This window comes from Anarhichas minor, unplaced genomic scaffold, assembly GCF_050575085.1.
Source record: "Anarhichas minor isolate MPS153535 unplaced genomic scaffold, ASM5057508v1 ptg000010l, whole genome shotgun sequence".
In the NCBI taxonomy this organism is placed as follows: domain Eukaryota; kingdom Metazoa; phylum Chordata; class Actinopteri; order Perciformes; family Anarhichadidae; genus Anarhichas; species Anarhichas minor.
This window is the reverse complement of record NW_027466456.1, coordinates 15,006,956-15,027,211: the sequence shown is the minus strand read 5'-3', so window position 1 is coordinate 15,027,211 and position 20,256 is coordinate 15,006,956. Positions and strand designations below refer to the sequence as shown.

At 41.9% G+C, this 20,256-nt stretch overlaps 1 protein-coding gene across 7 annotated transcripts in view; it reads left to right on the top strand.

Annotated features, from left to right (window-relative positions):
- The window catches only part of lrp8 (low density lipoprotein receptor-related protein 8, apolipoprotein e receptor), a 157,243-nt gene that overhangs the window by 74,923 nt on the left and 62,064 nt on the right, over positions 1–20,256 (top strand). For 6 of the 7 annotated variants that reach the window (XM_076088354.1, XM_076088352.1, XM_076088356.1 and 3 more), the window contains exons 3-4: positions 147–269; positions 18,879–19,007. In XM_076088354.1, coding sequence (XP_075944469.1) covers positions 147–269; positions 18,879–19,007 — 252 coding nt within the window. The remainder of the gene's footprint in view (positions 1–146; positions 270–18,878; positions 19,008–20,256) is intronic. The other variant, XM_076088357.1, reaches the window with a different exon arrangement.

Sequence of the window (20,256 nt, the reverse complement as noted above, 5' to 3'; positions counted from 1 at the left end):
TAATATGTAATATAACAGTCACTGTGTTAATAACAGGGAATGAGTTGATTCACTATACATATTAACGACCAGCAGAGAGTCGCTTTACTGCTCTACCTTACTTTGGCTCATAGAGTAATGGTGCGTGTTACCTTTTGTCTCCACAGCAAAGAAGACATGTGCCACCACAGACTTTGCCTGTAAGAACGGACAGTGTGTCCCTGCCAGGTGGCGCTGTGATGGAGAACCGGAGTGTGCAGACGGTTCAGACGAGGCTGATGCAATCTGCAGTAAGTAGCCACGCAAACACAACCACAGACAAACGGTGCTGCCAAAGCAAGCAAGCAAACACAGACAGAGAGAAGGCCATGAACACACAATGGGGGGGTCAGGAAACACACACACATTTGACTCAGTCAAAGTCTCAAATGTGCTACAAGTGCGTGTGTGTGTGTGTGTGTGTGTGTGTGTGTGTGTGTGTGTGTGTGAGAGAGCTCATTCATGCTTGTAAAAATAATTTAAAATATACATGATTTTTCCAAAACATGCCACACCAGCATGATGTAACTAGTCTTGTCCCTTTTGCAGTCATGTGTTTATTCTCGTTGACCTCGACACACACATGCACACACACACACACACGTTTCCGTCAGCATAAAACACTTCCAAGGATGCTCGGTCTCAGTGTGTCACATCTTGCTTCGCTCCAGCCACTGTGTCAACCTTTCTTGCACATTGCCTCAGTTTGTTTTGCTTGTTGGCTGGAATAATCAGTGGAAAACTACAAAGACCAATGTCTGTGTCTTTGGTTATTTTTTTGGGATAAAGAAAAACAACATGTGTCACGCTGCAAATAGTTTTCTGGTGTTGTTATATAACTGTTACCGTTACAGTACTGTGACTGTTACTGATACCACTTTTGTTCTGCATGTTCACATATGTATTGATAGAGTATTGGCTTTTTACTCGCAAATATTGTATTGCACGAACAGTAACAATAAGCGTAGTTGCCGTATCCTTCACTTCACCTGGTTCATTTTACCACAACGGCATATCTGCTCGCACGTCCTGCATGAGTGTGTTTGTGTGTGTGTGTGTGTGTGTGTGTGTGTAGTTGGAGGAGCTCAGCCCGACAGAGAGAGCAGAGCAAATGCGCGCTGCAGTGTGATAATAAATTAAATCAAAACATTAAAAAGTACTAATGAAAAGCACCAGTAACGCCAGGGCGTACCAACACTACCATCTTTAAGTATTTGGCAACGGGGCCCATTTTAATATCGGGTTTCAGAACTCATCACTACGTCAAACGCTCTCGTTGAACTTTTAAACTTTTTATTTTAGTTTCAGATTCAGATAAGGAAGGGATTTTCATAAGATACCAAAACAACTGAAGGAGAGTGGAGTCATGGAGTCCTCAGTGGCTTTGAAAAAGAGTCAATGACTTAGTGAGAAAATACTCGAGGAAAGTTGAGTGAGATAAATTGATGTATTTTGGGAGAAACTGTTCCCCCGAATGTTAAAACTGCTCGATATAACTATTCGGTACAGGAGATCCATAATCAAGCTGTTCTGCATTTGCTTTGTCTTTTTTATAAGTCAATGCGTTGCCCTGCAGCCTTTCTAAAGCAGCCCAAATTTCTAGGACTCGGCGTTTCATGTTCAGATCGACAAAACAAAACGGATGCTTCTCATCCAGACAACTGTGTTGGCACAGCCCGTGCGCCATTGGGGAAAAAAAAGAAGAAGAAAAGATCAGGGTTTTCCGGTGAAGCCATCCAGGTTAAACACCTTATAGCACCTACCTTGATGAATCCGATGCCATGGTAACTTTCCGGAGTTGTATAACTGCCTGAAAGCAGTATCGAGAGCTGAACAGTGCCGTCGGTTTATATTTCATCTTATAACCTGTACCTATCCCAACACCAAAACAGTGCTCTAGTGGGTTTGACCAGTTTGGCAGAGTTTGGAAGTCCTCTCATTGGGAATCCGAAGAGTTGTACGGTGCTTTGTAAACATCATGAGCAAGTGTTTCAACAGCAGAGTTGAAACTGGTCAACTCCTGAGGCAGGGGGAGTAGAATCCAGACACACTCTGGATTTCACAGGGGTTCACGTATGAATATCCCACAGAACAGAGCAGAACTGCTCGAGGTCAGTCTTTCCACTTCTGTCTATAATCACAAAACGTTCCATATGGCTGTATCTACAGGCCAGCTCCTATTTGCAATTTTTATGAAGATGATTTTTAAAGAGGTGATCAAAGAGCCCTTTGAAGATTCTCAAAGTAATAAGTCTGATTGGGATAGGCCAAGGACGTGTGTGTGTGTGTGTGTGTGTATGTGTGTGTGTGTGTGTGTGTGTGTGTGTGATCCCTATAACTGGAATGAGTGTGTGTGTATAAAGATTGGGTCGATGCTTGTATTTAGTATTCATCACAAGGTGAATCTGTGAGTCATTTCATCAGATTAGTGGACTTGTGGTTAAGTCTCATTATGTCCAATCAAGGTCGGACGCTGTGAGTTCTCTAACTTTCTCAGACACATTGACCCTCACAGCTGTGCGTGTGTTTGTTGTCATGCAGAAGAATGTGTGTGTGTGTGTATCCTTTCATCAGAAAACAGTGTAGTGGATATGCAGTAGGTGAGAAATTGAGCAATATGCAAAAAACATTAAGGGCAGGGTTGGTTGTCTTCTTCAAAAAAAATTTTGAATCAAGTTGCTTTATAAATTAGATGCAACAATCTTGTAATTTTGCCCTGATGAGTAGATAATAAAGAGACGGCTATCTGTCTAAATTGTGAAAAAGAAATCTCAGATCACCGACAATTTTTCTGCCATGTCATTGCAGACCGATTGATGACAGATTAAATGAAAATTAATTTGGCCTTGGCATACCTTTTACTCGTCTCTGCCAAAGTATATTCTGTGTTTTGATGATGGTGATGGAGAGCATTGTTTAACGCGTCAGCCCATAATCTCCTACAGATGCTGTACCATTCAATGACTCCTAATTCCTTGTATAGCAGCATCGTGCATTTGTCTGTTTATTCTGGACTTTTCTTTGTTATTCATCTCTATATCGTCATGTCAACCCCAGCTGTCACCACCACCTTGTTTAGTCAGCCTTCTTTTTTTCTTTCTTTTTTTTGCTCTGCATCTTTTTCCTTGTTATTATCACACCGATCTGTCTGTTTCTTCCCCTACCAGCCTCTGAACCTCTGTCTGCGAGCCTTTCATCTCGTATCACATCCTCTTCCTCTTGGTCTTCCCCGCAGCATGTCCTCCATTTTCTGATCTGAGTTCAGTTTAAGCAATGCCTTTCTTTCAATTGATTTCCCTGGGAGGGAATCGATGGGCTGATCCCCAGGACCTCTGGTCGACTGCTGATTAACTATGGACCTCCCCCCTGCCTTACACACACACACACACACACACACACACAAACATGCTCCCAGGGAGGTGTCTGTAATTACACATCTGAAAATGATTCTGGGCCTAGAGGTGATTCTGGAGAAAATGTTCAATCAGCTGACGCACGAAAGAGTGTGCGTTCTTAAGTGCAGACATCCCCCCCTCCTTAGCATCATTGGTAGTATTAGATGTACCATAAAGTCACTAGATGGGTGAAGTTCAATTGATTTATTGTTTTCCAAACAGTCTCAAAAAGTTCAATGTCACTTTCACGAAAACTCCCTTATAACTTGCAAACTTTTTTTAAGTGCAGGAACTAGTTAAGATCATGTTGAGTATTTAGAGTCAAATGTCCTAAAAACAGCAACACACAGAGGCAACGCAACCATCAGGTTAATAGTTTATATCCCCGGTGAGACAAACCTTTTGATTTATTTGAGGTTGAGCACCAGTTTTGATTTTATTCTCTTGAACAATAAACATCCTGATCCACATGATATTGGCTCAGATTTAAAATCTCTTCTCATACACGCCTGAAAAGTTGTGAAGTAAAGGAACATTCATCAAAACGTCTCTTGAGCACCTTTATTGTTGTTTCACCACTGAATGGTTCATTTTAAGGGTGCTTGCTATTAATCCATAATAGCTGGTAACTAAATGCTCGTGAATTACACAGAATATATACAGAGGATACCGTTGGGTTATTTGTATATTTTCACATTTTAATTTACATAATGTGGGCGACCAGTTCATAGTCCCTGTGCCAGACATCAAAGCTCTGATATTCTGGGTCTAGACGTTACAAAGTCAGCATCCATTTGGATTTGGATGCCGAGTGGCATCAGCGAGATCCTGCAGTTCAACAATCAGTGCTGATTAGAGGAGCTGCGTCTCTGAAGTGTTGCCTAAACTCCATCTCTATGCGTGCACTCTTTCGGTTCTGCTGCTGCACATCTACACTCCAGGGATTAAAAAAGAGCCCTTCTCGCTACCCAAGTGTCCCTGTGGGTTATTGAATTGCAACATTCGAGACACTCGTAACCACATATTGGACCACACTCCCCGCCAGTCGAATTCATGCTTAAAAATGTTGGATGTAGAGTTTGAAAGTGTTGGAGAGTGCTTAAAGCTTTGTGTTATTTGGAGGTTGTTCTATATTCATAACATTAAAGTCTTGTATCATCAACGTAAGAAATCTAATCATTACAAGTCTACTCGGGCATGTTTCATACTCGGAGGCATGCCGACAAAGGCTGTACTGAAAAGCCTCCAGACTCATTGTGAAACATAACGAGTGGAAGAAAGACAAACACAAATGAGAATTTTGGCGACTTTGGAAGTCGAGTAATCTCAAGTCACACACACGGGTAGAGCATTTTGAGATAACGCTGAGAAAACAATAGTCTTTCGATCCCCTTTGGGTCAGCTATTATGAAATGTAAGCCGTCATATTCATTTATTCAAAAGAAGAAGAAAAAAGAAAAAGAATATTTGGCTCTTTTGATATGAAGACCTGCATTTATTTCAGTGAAACAAACTAAACTTTGTTCTTTATCTGTGCAGGGCCCCAATCTCAACGCCTTTACACTCGATTTCTCTATCAGTAGAAGAGTAAGCAAAATGAGTCAGTAAATGTTGTAAATATAGCATTACACATTAGTAAAAGCTGATGCGTTTGGCGTTTTTACTGATTATCTGATGTTTTCACCAACTCACCCAGCACCACTAGGCATTAAAACTGCAATGAGTTCACACTTTGCTACTTCCTTCATTCCGTGTGATGAAACCCGTTCATCTAAAGACACAAACTCTCAAACTCCTTCTCTCCCTTCTCTCCCACTGTGGGTAGCCTTGATTTAAAGAGCTCCTATCCAATCGCTACTGACCTCTTCAGTTTATTTTTCATATGGTAATTAAAGCCCCACTGAGGAGGAAACTGTCGCGACGATATTGACTAGACAACCGTTCCTACCCTTGGCACTGCTTCGTCAAACAGGTATTGCAACTATATCCTCCTAAATGTTTATATAGGGAGGAAGAAGCCAATGGTGTTTTTTCAATCATGACTGCAGGATGTCAGGATTACTGTTGTATGCTCTGCCTCTCAGTCATGTTTCAATACCTGCTGTGGAATTCAGTGTGGTATATTACCACCACTTTTCCTGCGACAGTGGCAAGGCTCTAGGGATAGCAACGTCAGTCCCCCCCACTTTAGTTTAAATATTTTATAAGCTAAATATTGGATGGATTTCCATACGTTGTACAGATATCCGTGGTTCCTAGAGAGTAATGGCTACTGACCCTGGTGACCCTTCATTTAGCGCCACCAGCGGGTCAAATTGTTCCCTTATCCAGTGACATATCTCAACAGTACTCTGTCCTTAGTGCTGTTTAATTAACAAACGTTAGCATGCTAATATGCTAAACCGACATGGCGTGAGAGAGATTACATGTGTCACTGTCCACACATGTAAGTATCCTCACAAAGCCGTTACTACGGCTGAAGACTTTATATTGAAGTTGGCTGTTCAATTTATTTTAAAGAATACCGTTTTTGGCAACAACATTTGTAAGTGCATTAAAAATGCATATTATGCGTTTATGTGTTGGTGATGAGCTGTTTTTATGCCCAGATGACCCGTTGCATATTAATGTAAATCCTATATAGATTTGTACATTTATATTTAAATTGTGTAAAAGTGATGCATTTAATCAAAGATAACTCATTATTTATTATTCAGCACTGACCCAAGTTATCAGTGTTAACTGTCCCTTGGTGACAACTGAAGTTGAAACTTGTACGTCCCTCCCCCTGCATGTCTCTATTTCCCTGCTGTCATCACTTCCACCCGCTCCTGTGTACCGAGGTGTGTTTTTCCTTCTCTCTGTGTGCTGAGACAACAGGCAGGTTAGGGTATTATGGCACGGAGGCATGGAGGTTGGGCTAGTTAATTATTTTTGGAATATGAACGGGAAGGTTCCAGTGAGTTAGATTGTCGGACGGCTTCAATTTCATGCTTGAGGCAGCGGCGGCAGCAAGCGTAATTTCCCAGGTGCCCCCCCCACCCCCTCTGTCTGTCTGTCTGTCTCTTTCTGCGTCTCTGTCTACCTGTCCCTCTCATTCAATTCTCTTTTTCAGTCAGTGACCTCGCCTTAAAGAAAGACACGTGTAGTAATACAAACACAATCATACATATGCACACAAACATTCAGGAACAGAAAGCCACTCAATTCGATATATTGGTGTGTGTGTGTGTGTGTCCGCGACTGAAGTGTTTGAGTGTGCAATCCAAGGTCACTCTGATTTTCTACTTCAGAGTAGTCTAATTTGTCTCTAGTCCCTTGCTACATGATCTTTTAATGGAAAGCCTCTTATTGCCCTGAGCTGGATTTCACTCACTGGCCACGATATACACACAAGCACAGCTGCACGAACACAAACACACATACCGACCTTCCTTAGTTTCACTCATTCACTTTCACTTTGTGTCAGTTTATGAATTACAGGAAATGGCGCTTCTGGAGTGAACATTATAACAAGTGTTGGAGGTAGAGACTAACAACACAGCAGAGAAGAGTGCAGAGGCTAATGCACGATTACAGTTTCAAATTTAAAAACGAACGTAGCGGACAGCAATACCTTCCATCTGTTTTCTGATCGATGTAGCCGGGCCTCTGATGGGGCTACTCTAAAGCTAACGCTTGATCAAGCTAACGCCTGGCTATATTGCAGCCCTATAAGTTTGACAAAACAATCAAAAAACAAAGGTCTACTTGCTTGCTTTTGCAGATCCTTCCACTATATATCTCATGGTCTTCATTAGAAATGGAAGAGTTGACATGTGACCTCAGTAGCCAGTTAGGATTTCATCCAAAGCAGACAAGAGATCTCAGTCTGTGTGAATGTTTAGCATAAAGGTTTATTCTTGACAATGTGAACACGGTGGGATGTGGTTTAAATCTCCAGGAAAAGTAGTAAGACAGGATGCGAACTGCAGTCTCTGACGTTCCAAGCTTTGTACATCCACCCATCCACCCATCCTCCTCCCGAATACTTTTTGTGGCAGTACATCAACATTACAACTTCCTATTAAGTTTTCTGTTACACTAAAAAGTAGGTAGAGGTTGCTGGGTAGGACAATGTAAATACGATTAGTTTTAAGCATTTTAATGAACAACAGTCTGGTTCCTAGTAGTTGTGATGAGTAGTTTGTGTTTCCTTGTCAAATGTAGCTCATAAATAATTCAATATACAATACTGAGAATGACTTTAATGTCAGCTTAAAAGTTGCTGGGGGAAAAACACATTAATGTGTCTCTCTTTCTCCCCTCCCTCCCTCCCCTTCACATTGTAAGTCCATCATCTCAGACCCTCATGTGCATTGTTCTGCTTATCTTGCCGTCTTGTGGCATCTCATTAAGCACAAATGTCTTTAACTTGATTTATATCAGTAATAAGTTAAAGGGCATTGATCCCTAAAGGAAGATGGAGAATAGCCACCTAACCAAAACACAACAGGAAGTACACTAGACGACAAAAGACACATTGCATTTTATCTGGTGTGTGAAAGCCATTCTGCAATAATGACACAGAGAGAGCTCAACCTAAGAAGTCCTGTGAGAAACACTCAATACATGAGAAAACAGTTATTTATCAGAGCTGTACGTGGTGATTATCAATGTAACTCCCATAAGCTACACAGAGAAAGTCTCATAGCGTCAGTGATACAGTACGTGTAAGGAACCAGTTCTCATATTAAAGAACATTTGTGTTGAGGCCTGTGTGGGGTTGAAACAGCTGTTTACAGCAAACGTGCATGCTAGTTTACACAGGACATGGCAATCAGTAAAAAACACCTACGCAGCCACCATTTGATTTTTTTTCCCGTCAATTCCATTCTTCCGTTCAATTAGTGACCCTTGCTCTTGACTGGCCGTGATTGACTGGTGGTCAATATGTTTTTGCTCTCGGAGGGCGTCTCGTGGAGCTGGAACTGTCTGGTGGGATTGCCTTTGCTAGTGTTTTGAACGTGTTTGTAAAGATCCAGGCATAACAATAATGATGTTTTCATCAGCGTTTTTGTCCTTCTACATTTCCACAGCAGATGGTCATAAGCACAGATACAGTCATGGGGGAACAAATCAGACCTTTGTCACAGAAGACATTTTGGCATTTCCAAGTCAAATCTGCTCCATTTTATGTACACTACTCTGGTCCTGGCACTGGAATGCAGCCATTGTTTTATTTTATTAATTAAACCATAGTTCGACGGAGCAACATCTCTGCTGTGAGGCCTATAGCAGGGCTTCGATGACGGTAGAGGTCAGAATGCACAATAGAGAGATAAATCATAGCAGAAGAGGACGGAGTGGAAGAGACAGAGGCACATGCATTGCCGGTAATCTTAATGCTGGTCCAACATAATTTAACAGGCGTTGAGAGATAAATGGCTGCATGGTAAAATATACTGTTGTGTATAAATCAAGTGGTATAAAAGTTATTTTTTGTGCCTGAGCACATAGAGGCATGCAAACAGACTATAGAGTTGTTGTTTTCAAACGTACTCTGTGGGGTCCCACGTTTTTTCGATCCAGAAATTGTTTTGCCAGAATTAATCAAAATTCTGGTGTTTTTGAGGCCACTAAACTCGCGAAAGCGTAAAATTTAACTGAGCCTACCATTGCAATGACTTTATATTGCAACTTTACACGGCCAGTAGCTGTCTTCTAAAATTAGAAAAGTCAATTCAGAAGCTTTCAGAAGGCAACTATGCTCTCCACATAATTTGGCTGCCTGTTTTAAATTTCACACCCCTGCCTTTGTGGCCCGACCCAGCCGTTGAATAAACGGCCACAGAGGAAATAAGCTCAGAGTTTGCTGTCAAGTCCAGCCCCACGCTCTGTGCCTCCCAAACTCTCCTCCTCCCTCTCCTTCTTTGTGTCTGCCTCCCTTCTCTGCGATCGTTAGTTGAGATGTGGCACTAGCCACTGGCGGTATTTTTAATGCCCAATGTGTCGTCTACTAAACAACCATTAAGAGAGGCCTGTTGGAAGAAAGTGGCAATTTCCTATGAGTGTGCTGGTGTCCCGCTGTATTTCTTCCCCCCACGGCACTGACAGACCCACAGTCTAGAGTCTAGACTGTGCTAATGGTTCCACATTTAACAGGCCCTTTCTTCCCCTTCACACAAGAGAGAGAGAGAGAGAGAGGGCGTCCACTCCAGTTTCACTTTGCAGCAGCGTCTACATCAGACCCCCATAATAAACTAACACATGAGAAATCTCAGTCACATAAACGTACTCTATAGGTACACAAAATAGTGGCAGTATCACAAAAACAATCGTAAAGTTGGTGTATCAGATATGAGAGGATACAGGAAGATGTTCTTTTTTTTATGGCCTTTACGTTATGGTAACTGCTCCTGCTTTTTCTATTCGTAAAGAAGGCATTCGTGTAATGCTTCCGCTCACTGGTGCATGCCTCCAAGCAGAAAGCCCAAAAGTGAAGAATTAACAGAACTTCGTCGTCATGGATGTATGTCGTCGTCGGTGTCGGCCCCTGTTGCATGTCTACTCCCACAGCAGCTTTTCAAAACCCCACGAGGTACTCGTTAATCAGGGGAACCAAAATCATTCATTTGCTGTGATTCACCTTTGACTTTTCAAATGTTCTGAATCTGCTTAAAGTCTGCTTTGAGAATCCTCTTTGAACGTTAGACTCGTCACAAGCTCCCTGTGTTTGTTTTGTTTTATGCTACATGGCTTTTATTTTCATCTCCTCTTGTTTTGTTGCCATCCCATGACTTTCTCTTATCCCTGCAGTTGCTCTCTCTGATCATTTCTCTCCTTTCTCTTGCCTTTGATCCTTCTCTCTCCACCATACTCCCCCCTCTCTCACTACATCGGGGCTGCAGTAATAGGAGATCAGTGTTCCAATGAAAGCCACTAATCAACACTAACCTTCATTTAAAATGTAATCTGATATTAACCACATACGCCCTCTCTGTAAATTGGATTTCACATCTGAAGGACAACGGGGGGGGGGTGGAATTGGTGCTACAGCCTTGGCCTCCAAGTCCAAACTGCTCATTTACATTCAGTGCTAAGGGGTCGTCCAACTGAACCAAACTTAAGAGTCAAGAAAGTACACAAAAAAAGTGTGAAAAGGGACATTGTTATAATATCATACAATATTATCTTTGGAGATATTCCTATATATTTAAAACTAGATTTGGTAGTTGGTGTAGTACATTTGCAGCCAACTTATCCTCAAACATTTTACCTTTTAATCAAGTTATGGTGAAAACTAAATTCAAATGACATCATTGGTATTTTTTACATGCAAGTTATCCTGAAAAAATGTCAACCACTCTCGTCTTTTTAACTCCCTCCCATGCCATCGCCTTTGTCATTCTTACATGGCCATGAAACATCATGCTCCAATTCTCAGTGTGCGATGTGAGGATATGCAAAACACACACACTCGTGCATTCACACATATATTATGCACACATGCTTACAAACAACCAAACACGCGCTCAGTCATGCATGCAAAAATATATGTAACCATCCTCACACTTACAGTACGTACACATGCAAACCAATCCCTACATTGACTCATGAATACAATAATGCCTATACTGTGCAGTACATACACACAAACACATACATACGCACACTTATTCAAGTCATTTTGACCATGAAGTGAGTGTACCGCTGGATGAAGCATTCCTCTCCTGCACATTGATGCGTTGCTTTGTAGACTGAGTTGACACTGGAATAGTAAAGAACTGTCATTGACCTTTGAAGTTGTCATGTGGGTTCACCAACTTGTTTTGTCCATTTTCTTGGCAGCTCACACTTTCGCTCTGATGCAAGCTTTGTGTCAAGTGATGCATTGTGGGGGCGGTTCAAGGAGGAAAACCTGCCTTTTTAGAAACTGTGTGAAGTACAGTGATGGATTTTGTATATTTTTTTCAAAGCGTAACTACAGTGGACATTCAGCGTTGTTTAATCAAACTGTTGTCACTGCACAGTATGAGGGAGGCAAACCACTGAACACAGGAACACGTTTGTAATACGGCTTATGATTAGTTTCATTATCGATTCATCTGCAGATTTCTTTTGATTAATTGCTGAATCATTTAGTTTATGCAATGTAATAATGTCCATTACAACATCCCAGAGATATTCAGTTCACAATGATACATGAGCACCTTTTAGAGGTTTTTATCTTTCTGATGTCAATCATGTTTCATATGGCATTTTCTGGCGTTATTTATTCTTTGTAATGTATTTTTGTCTGTTGTGCACTGTGGACTGTGTCTATTGTTGTCTGTATGAGTTTTGGGTGGCAAATGAGTTTCCCCACTGGGGATTAATACAGTGTTCTAATCTAATCTAATAATCTAATCTAATGAAAAAGAAAAGCGACAAATCCTGTCATCTGGGAAGCAGGAACCAATTAAACGATTAAATAATTATCAAAATACTTGATGATATTTCTGTTGATCGACTAATGGATTAATTTAACTTTGTTCTAGCTCTAATGTGCATGTTTATTAAAAAAGAACAGTTCTATATTGCCTGACCAGAGGTAACTGTAGCGGCAGTAAAGGTCAGGGAAAGAAATGATGTGTGTATTCAGTTCTTTTCAAGGAATCGCATCCCTTCACTTTGCAAGGTTGGATCACACTCATCACTCCACAGATGCCACCGGTAAACATGGTGGAGGTGCGACAGTATGGAACATGGCGATATTCTTCCGTCTCTATAGCGTTGCAGTTCCTGATTCACGAAAGCTTATCGCCTCATCCAAACCACTATGTTGTTTTCTTCTGAAGAGGCCCAATTCACGTCTGGATGCTCGTGATGACGTGGTGATTCTGGGCTAAAGTGTTTTTCTTGTGGCTAAATCTGATTGCATAGTATAATTTGATTAGTTCATTCACCGCAGGCAGAATACACGGCAAGCAGCGGCGTCTGTGGTGTGACGACGTTGATCCAACCTTGCAAAGTGAAGCGATATGGTTCCATGCAAAAAAGAAATTAAACATTCTCCTTAAATTTACCACTCCAATCTCAGAGAACATTGTCGTACATCTGTGAGTTTTTTTTCTATTTTAGATTTACCACTCTAATCTTCTAATCCAAGTTTCTTTCTCGGATATTGAAAACTTAAATCTTGGAAATTCTGAAGTTTTTCTCTGGATATTACCCCCCTCCTCTCCGGGCTACCTAATGGTCCTAATACGCCATTGTTTATTCGTGATGGGCACACACACACATATACACACACAAGCCATCATGGCCCTAAACTGACATTAACAAGCCTGTGAAAATAAGACCACTGTTTAGAATGAGGTTAATGAGCATCACCATGGCGATATTACCCCCACTGCAACCGACGAAACCAGCATTAGACCTGCAGAGTCCTTACAAGCCGAATAATTGGCTGATCCATACATCTCTGGTCTTGTATGAATCATTGATGCATAAGAGCTCTGTGAGCTTAAGGCTCCCCTGCCTCCTGTCCTTTGTCTACTCCGTTGGTTTCTTCTTCTTCTTCTTCTTAAAGGTCACGGCGCTAAAAGTGAAGCGTTTCATTCATACTGCATGCTGCAGGATTTAATGAGATCAACTTTTCACTCTCTACCACATCCCCTTTTATTTGAATGAAATTGCAGACACTGAAATTAGAACAACAAATGTATTGAGGACTACTAACATGCAACCCAGTCCACATCTCTAAATGGACTACAGCGCACACATCTGCACTACATCCATTTACGTTCGTGTGCATCTACATGCTTATGTATCTGTGTCACTTGGTGTAGAGTTGGTGAAAGTGTTTCTAGAGCTGAATAAATGAGTGACCAGATGAGCATTTCCTGTGTATGTGTGTGCATTTGTACAGCAGGCACTCGAGAGTTCACAAGATTCCAACCCAATACCGCTACGTCTCTGTGTCTCTCTTCGAGTGTGTCTCTGGAGGAGCTTCCTCTAATTGCCTTGGTCCCAGTTTTTCCCTGCATTGATGTTCTCCATCCAGTGACCAATACATGACCCCACCTCCCACTCTTACATCTCACTCTAGTCCCTCTTTCTTTCCCATCTATATCAGTCCTCTATTTTTTCCCCCTCCCTCATTTATTGTTCATGATTCCAAGTTAATCCAGGTGACCGAGTCTAAAAATACAGGAAGCGGTTTGTGACGTGTCGATGTTAGTTGCCTGGCATAAATTGAATTGTCTGAAATGAAATGGCTGAAATATGATATGGTCACTAATATAAGTAGACTGACTCTTGCCAGTACACGGTTGTGTATTGATTCAAGGGATGCCTTGGCCCTGTTTTTACTGCAGAGTAGCCAAGCGATAACATTTTACTGTTCTCAAACAACCACTCACTAATTTATAGTGCAAACACATGGCTGAAACTTGAGTTTAATTATGCTATTTCACAGACGATCAACAGTCAGTTCAACTTAAATGGTGAGGTGTCAGACACATGCAAGAAACAGGTTCCATGTTCGCGGTCTCTTTTACGTACATATGTCATTAAAAAAGTGTGTGCTATTACATTTCTTTATTAAACTATAACGGCCTTCTTTGGAATACATGTGGAGCCAATTGGCATTCACAGCGGTGCAGAGTATTCGAGCATTCATAATACTCCACCACCGTGATGAGACATGGTTCTCAGGTGTTTGCATAAAAAGACGTTAAAGCATAGTACCTCATCAATCAGCTCTGTGCTGCCTGGGGTGCAGGGGAATTCAGTGTAGCTTTAAGCATTTTAAATTCATGCAACTCTAATGCTTAATGCCAGTACAGGGTAAATCATCCGAAAGCTTCCATTCAGCTTGTGCCATATTATCACATACGCTCCTCCCATGTCCCTTTTGTTTTGACGTGGTGTCTCACCGTGGCAGACTGTGACTTAAGAATGACTCATTGCCTCCCGGCCTCATTCACACACCTCATGATAAATAAATTACCTTAGCGTTAGCCTGCGGGGCTAGGAGCCGTCTGAATCAATCACCTGGGAGGCTATAGCTTTGATGCTAGGCAGGCAGCTAGAGAGTGGACGCGATGCAGCGCTACAATGCTCTGATCCCCACCCTCCTTGTGAAGGGAAATTAAGAAGGTAGTTAATCAAAGCTTCATTAGCATACAGCGCCTTGCTCAGTCCACCCCTATAGCCTGCTCATAATGGAGATTTAGGCAGGCCATGTGAGGGGAATAACAAGTCTGTACCACTTCTGGTTGTGGACTTGTTTAAATTAAAAGACTGCATGGTCCCCTATGTGCCAAATGAGTTTCCTGACCCCAGGAACAGCAACGCCTATTTAAATTTCACTGCACAAATTCCAAACTACTAAGAATAGAAGGACAACGTTTTTCTCAAAATGTAATCCGATAAAACCATATAATCTCACTTAAAATGTAATTTATATATGCACAGCCTGCTTCATATCAATAAACTGACAAAATCCTCAAATTGCAGCCAAATGCAAATTTAATGCAAACTTCTATTCATGCAGTTTGAATGAGATCTTATGGTTGTTTAGTGACTAGTTTGCAACTTTCAGCTAACTGCGTACTGTCATGTGCTGCATCAAAAGCAGAAGATAATCCCTTTAGTGTGTTTTAATGTCTTCAAAACAAACACAAAGCATAACTAGAGTAACAGCGCATCGGAGTATTCCCTTTCTTCATGTGATAATGATGCATTATCACCCTGCTTCTTTTCACGGCAACGTCCTCTCCATCTCGATTCATCATAGTAGCCAAGTCACATGTATATTAGAGACCTGATTCCTTTACTTATTCGCCGTTTTAGTTCGCTTTAACAGAACTAAAATGACATGAAAACAATGTATGTGTCCTATCTTATGCCCTGCCACTTTGTAATGCAGTGTCGTACTGAGAAAAACAGCCGCAAATGCTGTCAGGCAAATTCCCCATGGGACAATTAATTATATATGCGTATGTTGCCAATAAGAAGGCACAGGGCTGACTTTGTTTTGGCTAATATGCCTGTATAAGTGTCAGAAATTGAAGTTAAGGGGAAGGTATGACCTGATGCAACCAATTGTGTTTGTTTGATTTCTGCTTTACCGCTATATAACCTGGATGCATTCACTGACAGCACATGCTTGGTTTACACCCACCTGGGAGCTACCGTGTTCAACCACCATCTCTCATTGCTCGCCACTAAGCAGCTCCACTGGAGCACGGGGGCCAACACCAGTTGCTCAGCTGTTGTTCCCTGTAGGCCTTGGCAGCGAGCGAGTTAGGATGCTAACAGCCCAGTGTTCACCTCTTTGCCCTCGGGGTTTTATAAGTCCATGAAATATGAATTCAACACAAAGTCAAATTAATAGTGAATTCAGTTAAACCTAAGCCTATGACTGGCAAGCTGAGAAAAGGATTTAAGTATACATGCAAGTGTGCCTGCCATGAACATGTGTATGTGCAGTTGTGTTCTCAAGAAAGAAATCTATGTGTCTGTACAAAGTTGCGCCATAGTCGTTTTGAGTTGCGTCTTTAAACACTTTGTAGGGATGCAACCTTCAGAAAGTTTTCTGCGGTGAGAGAGTGGCAGTCGATATTGCACTTGACCTGGAACATGATCACAGTCTGCAATATTCTGCAGGCACAGATGTGTCCCCAGCTTACTCTCGATAAGTCCATCAATGCTCTTTATTGCCTGCTCTGCCGCTGGATACACCTGTCAGCATTTAATAGAAAGGGGGACAAAGAGAGAGGGACAATCTGTGCTCAGCAAGGACTTTCAAAAGTCTGGGAAAGGTATCTTTTCTACAACTTCATTATCAACACCATTACCATCTGGATTGGCAAAGTCGGACCGCAAAAACCTTGATAAAAAAAAATGCTGAAATGATTCGTTCTTTTCTTTGACTTTGATTGTATTCTGGTGTTAAATGTGTAGTACAGTGGGGATTTTAATGTGATTTTTCACGAAGTTGTGATCCAGACATGCAGGTGTTATGGATTTTCTTTAGTTGGCAGGGTTTCTCTTTGTCTCTGCAGACTCGCTGGCTGTTGATAATGCTAATTACCTTCATGTGCCACCACTTCAGCTGCTGTTGTATAATATCAAAGGCAAGAGAGCAGCTGAGTAGACAATAATGGATCAAACTTATTATTTAAAACATATAATAATAGAACATTGAAAGTGTCCTTTTCATTTTGTGAACATTATTAGTCTTGGGATGAAAATCATATAATTGATTTTGTCAAAATCAATGTCAATGAAGTTGTCTGTTCTTTCTTGTCCGTATTCAGTCATTTGATTGGCAGCTGATCCATGACTCCGCCCTTCTCGGCTACCAGGGCCTGAAATGGTCAGTCAGACAAATTACATCCTCTTATCCCAGCTGTCAATCACAGACTCAGTGGACAGCACCCCTGGGGGTTGGTATTTCTGCGTGGGTTCATATTAGAGTGACAGAGACAGTAGCCCTTGGACTCGACACAAACACACACACTTAGAGTAGGTACATAATGTGAGACATCAGACCAGCGTTGTCTATAGTATATAGTACAGTTACATTGATTGAACAGTAAGCCAAATGTCAAACAATTCACTATAGCCTCCTTCCTCACATTGGCACACCTCCCATTGATATTTATATTCACACCATCGCAGTAGAACAGCTGCATTGTTTTAGCACTCGCACATATTTTGTACGCACTGTGCTCGCTCGCTTTAAGGGGATTGGCAGCAGGCTTTTATTAGGCTTTTATTCTTTAAAGGCCAGGTCATCCAAAAGATCAACACCAGCAGAAGACGGGAGAGAAGAGGAATCCGAACCGCAGTAATCCAAACCTGTCCAGTTCCACCGACAAATCAAATACAAGCAGCCACGTTTTCAATAGCGTAGAACCTGGCAACGTAGACTGCACAGTTGGAGAAAGTCCTGGCAATCTCGCTACAGGCAAGGCTGAAACCCCCCAGCGTCCCTCCATGACGGGCAGCGTTTGAATGGCAGCAATTTACTCAGTACCGTTCAAAATAAGAAGAAAGAAAAACGAGATGAATAAATAGAGAATGAGACTGAAATAGGCAGGTCCCAGGGGAACTATTGATCTGTGGCTGTAACACACACACACAAACACTCACACACACAAACACTCAGACCGGTTGCCAAGAAGCATGCTGGTGGTCAAATATGTATAATTGATAGACTTGAGTTTGACACAGCGCTGTAATGTAATCTGGGGCTATGGAGTCCCTATGGTGTTAGAGTGTGTGTGAGTGTGTATGAGAGAGAGAAGGGACAGGGATGCAGTGTAAAGTTGATGTATTGGACGGCTGTATTTTTTCTCCCTGTACCAACCCCACGGGCTACACATGTAGGAACAATGGCTTTTTCTACTGTAATGGGCTTTTACCAAGAGGGACCACTTCCTCACTCACACCCAGTGTTTGTATGTTTGACAAACTGTAACACACTTACTCTCTACACTCAAAAATTACATTTTTGATTAAACAAGGTTTGCCGTGCGAAAGAAAACTCAGCACTATATGTGTGCAGTCTGTTTTCTGATGTATTTTAGTTTTACATCTTTGCAATGTGTTCGTAGAAGCAATTAGTCAATCAATGGTTTAGAATAATTTTGATTATTAATTCGGTATGTATATCGTTAATCAAGCAAAAAGGCCAATCATTCAGTGTTTGCAGCTCTTTAATGCATTTGCTGATTTTGTTAGTTTTATATCATTGTAATCTGAAAAGCTTTGGCCTTTAGGCAGGTGGATAGTCAATCAGATCAAGTCATTTGAAGATGTGACTTTGAGCTTAATTAAAATTTAAAAATTTAAAAGAAAAAATAGAACTAAATAAAGTACCCCAGGCATATACAGTGCTATGATTACATACAAAATAGTGTCTCCGTGTGTGTGTGTGTGTGTGTGTGTCATGTCTTGATTTGAGTGTATTTTCTTGTCTGTGTGTTTCGCGTCTTTTTGGTTTGGGTACTGTGTGTGTGTGTGTGTGTGTGTGTGTGTGTGTGTGTGTGGGTGTGTGGCTGTGTTTTCCTGGCTTTGTGTGTGCCCGACAGTGTTGCTGCTTCTTTGTTCCTCTGTCACTGTGTGTCTAGTTTAATTGCAGGCCTTTGAGGGAGAATCGATTGGAGCAACAAGATAACGAAGTTATCAAACTGTTTCATTGACTGACTGTCCCTTCTCTCTCCATCTCTTGCCTCCTCCCCGTTTCTTTTCTCATTTCACTCTGCCCGTCTTCCTTCACTATCCCTCTGTGCTTCACTTCTCTTCCATCCGTTCCCCCCTAACTTTTTCATCTGCTATCCATTTTCCTTTTCCCTTCCCTGTGTTCTCTCTCTCTCTCTCTCTCTCTCTCTCTCTCTCTCTCTCTCTCGCCCGCCCGCCCGCCCCCCTCCCTCCCTCCCTCCCTCCCTCCCTCCCATGCTGTTTTTCACCTCCGTCCCCTCACAACAGGCCGACAGACCTGTCCACCAGAGAAGTTTGATTGCGGAGGTGCTGCCAGCAAATGTGTTTCGTTGTCATGGCGATGCGATGGAGAGAGGGACTGTGAGAACGGGGCAGATGAGGAGCAGTGCGCCGCAGGTAAGCTCGCAGTCCTTTAAAAGAATGTCAAAGCTATGGATATGTGACCAGTATCTTTTACCCAATATGAGGTATGCGTATAGACGTTTTCCGTACGCTTTCTAGTCTGTCACCTGGGTCGTCGCAATTTAAGATTCTGGTAAAATGTGGTCCAGAGTGCAGCCAGGAGTATTTTTACCTTGACGCAATAGCTGCCAAAAAAGTCAAATGTTTCATCTCTTCATGTATTTATATATACAGTATTGTCTGTGTCTGTTTTTCCTCCGCTCAATCTTGTCCGTGTTCTTGGCTGATGCTTGATGAGCTGGAAATAGGGGAAAAGCACTCCCACTCTGCAGACTGGGAGATCTGGGCCAGTGGGGTTAAACGAAATACAAAAAACAGTTATGGATCTTGAAAGTGTATTTTTCAAGATGTGTCCTACACAACAGGTTGTGCTCTGTAAACTGACATTCTAAAACCTATACTCGCACAAGGCAACCACAACCTTACACGTACAGCAGGGCTTTGTTTTTGTCGAGGAAGGTGTAGAGTGCAATGCTCAGACAAGTGCATCATGCACAGTGTGCAGGGGGCTGGTGGGACACTTGTGTGTTTTCATAGTTGGAGGCCCTGTGTGCACCCACAGTGTCCAATAGGGTTGTTATGTATAATATTATGTAACATGTGCGGTTGTGTTAGGGGCTGATGAATTGTAGCCAATCATATTTGCTCCTATCATCTTCTTTAACACCAGTACTATCTCTACCACGTACCACACAAAGATAGAGTCTCACTCTGAAACACACATGTTGACACACGCACAACACATACTTATTCTTTAGTCATGGAGTAGCAGGCATAAGCATCTCAGAATAAGACTAAAGAGAAACAAGTTCACGCAGATTTATGTCACCTTTCTGGATAATAGATATTTTTTGACCAAACTACTCTTTTTAAAAAGCCTTGTGTATGCTCATACACAAGGCTTAGCATGCGTTATAGGAAGCCTACAGAACAGCTTTGTGACCAAAGCACAGACACACACACACACACACACACTTGCTTCATCTGCACAAGTAATACTGTACGCTCGCATCACGTTACTGTATCTAGCCTACATACTCACAGCTGGGATTGAAGCTGTAAAAAGGACATTGATTTTCATCAGCGCAAACATCTGGCCCACATCATTATTGATTACTAACCTGCAACACACACACACACACACACACACACTCACACACAGTCAAACAGACACAGGCACACA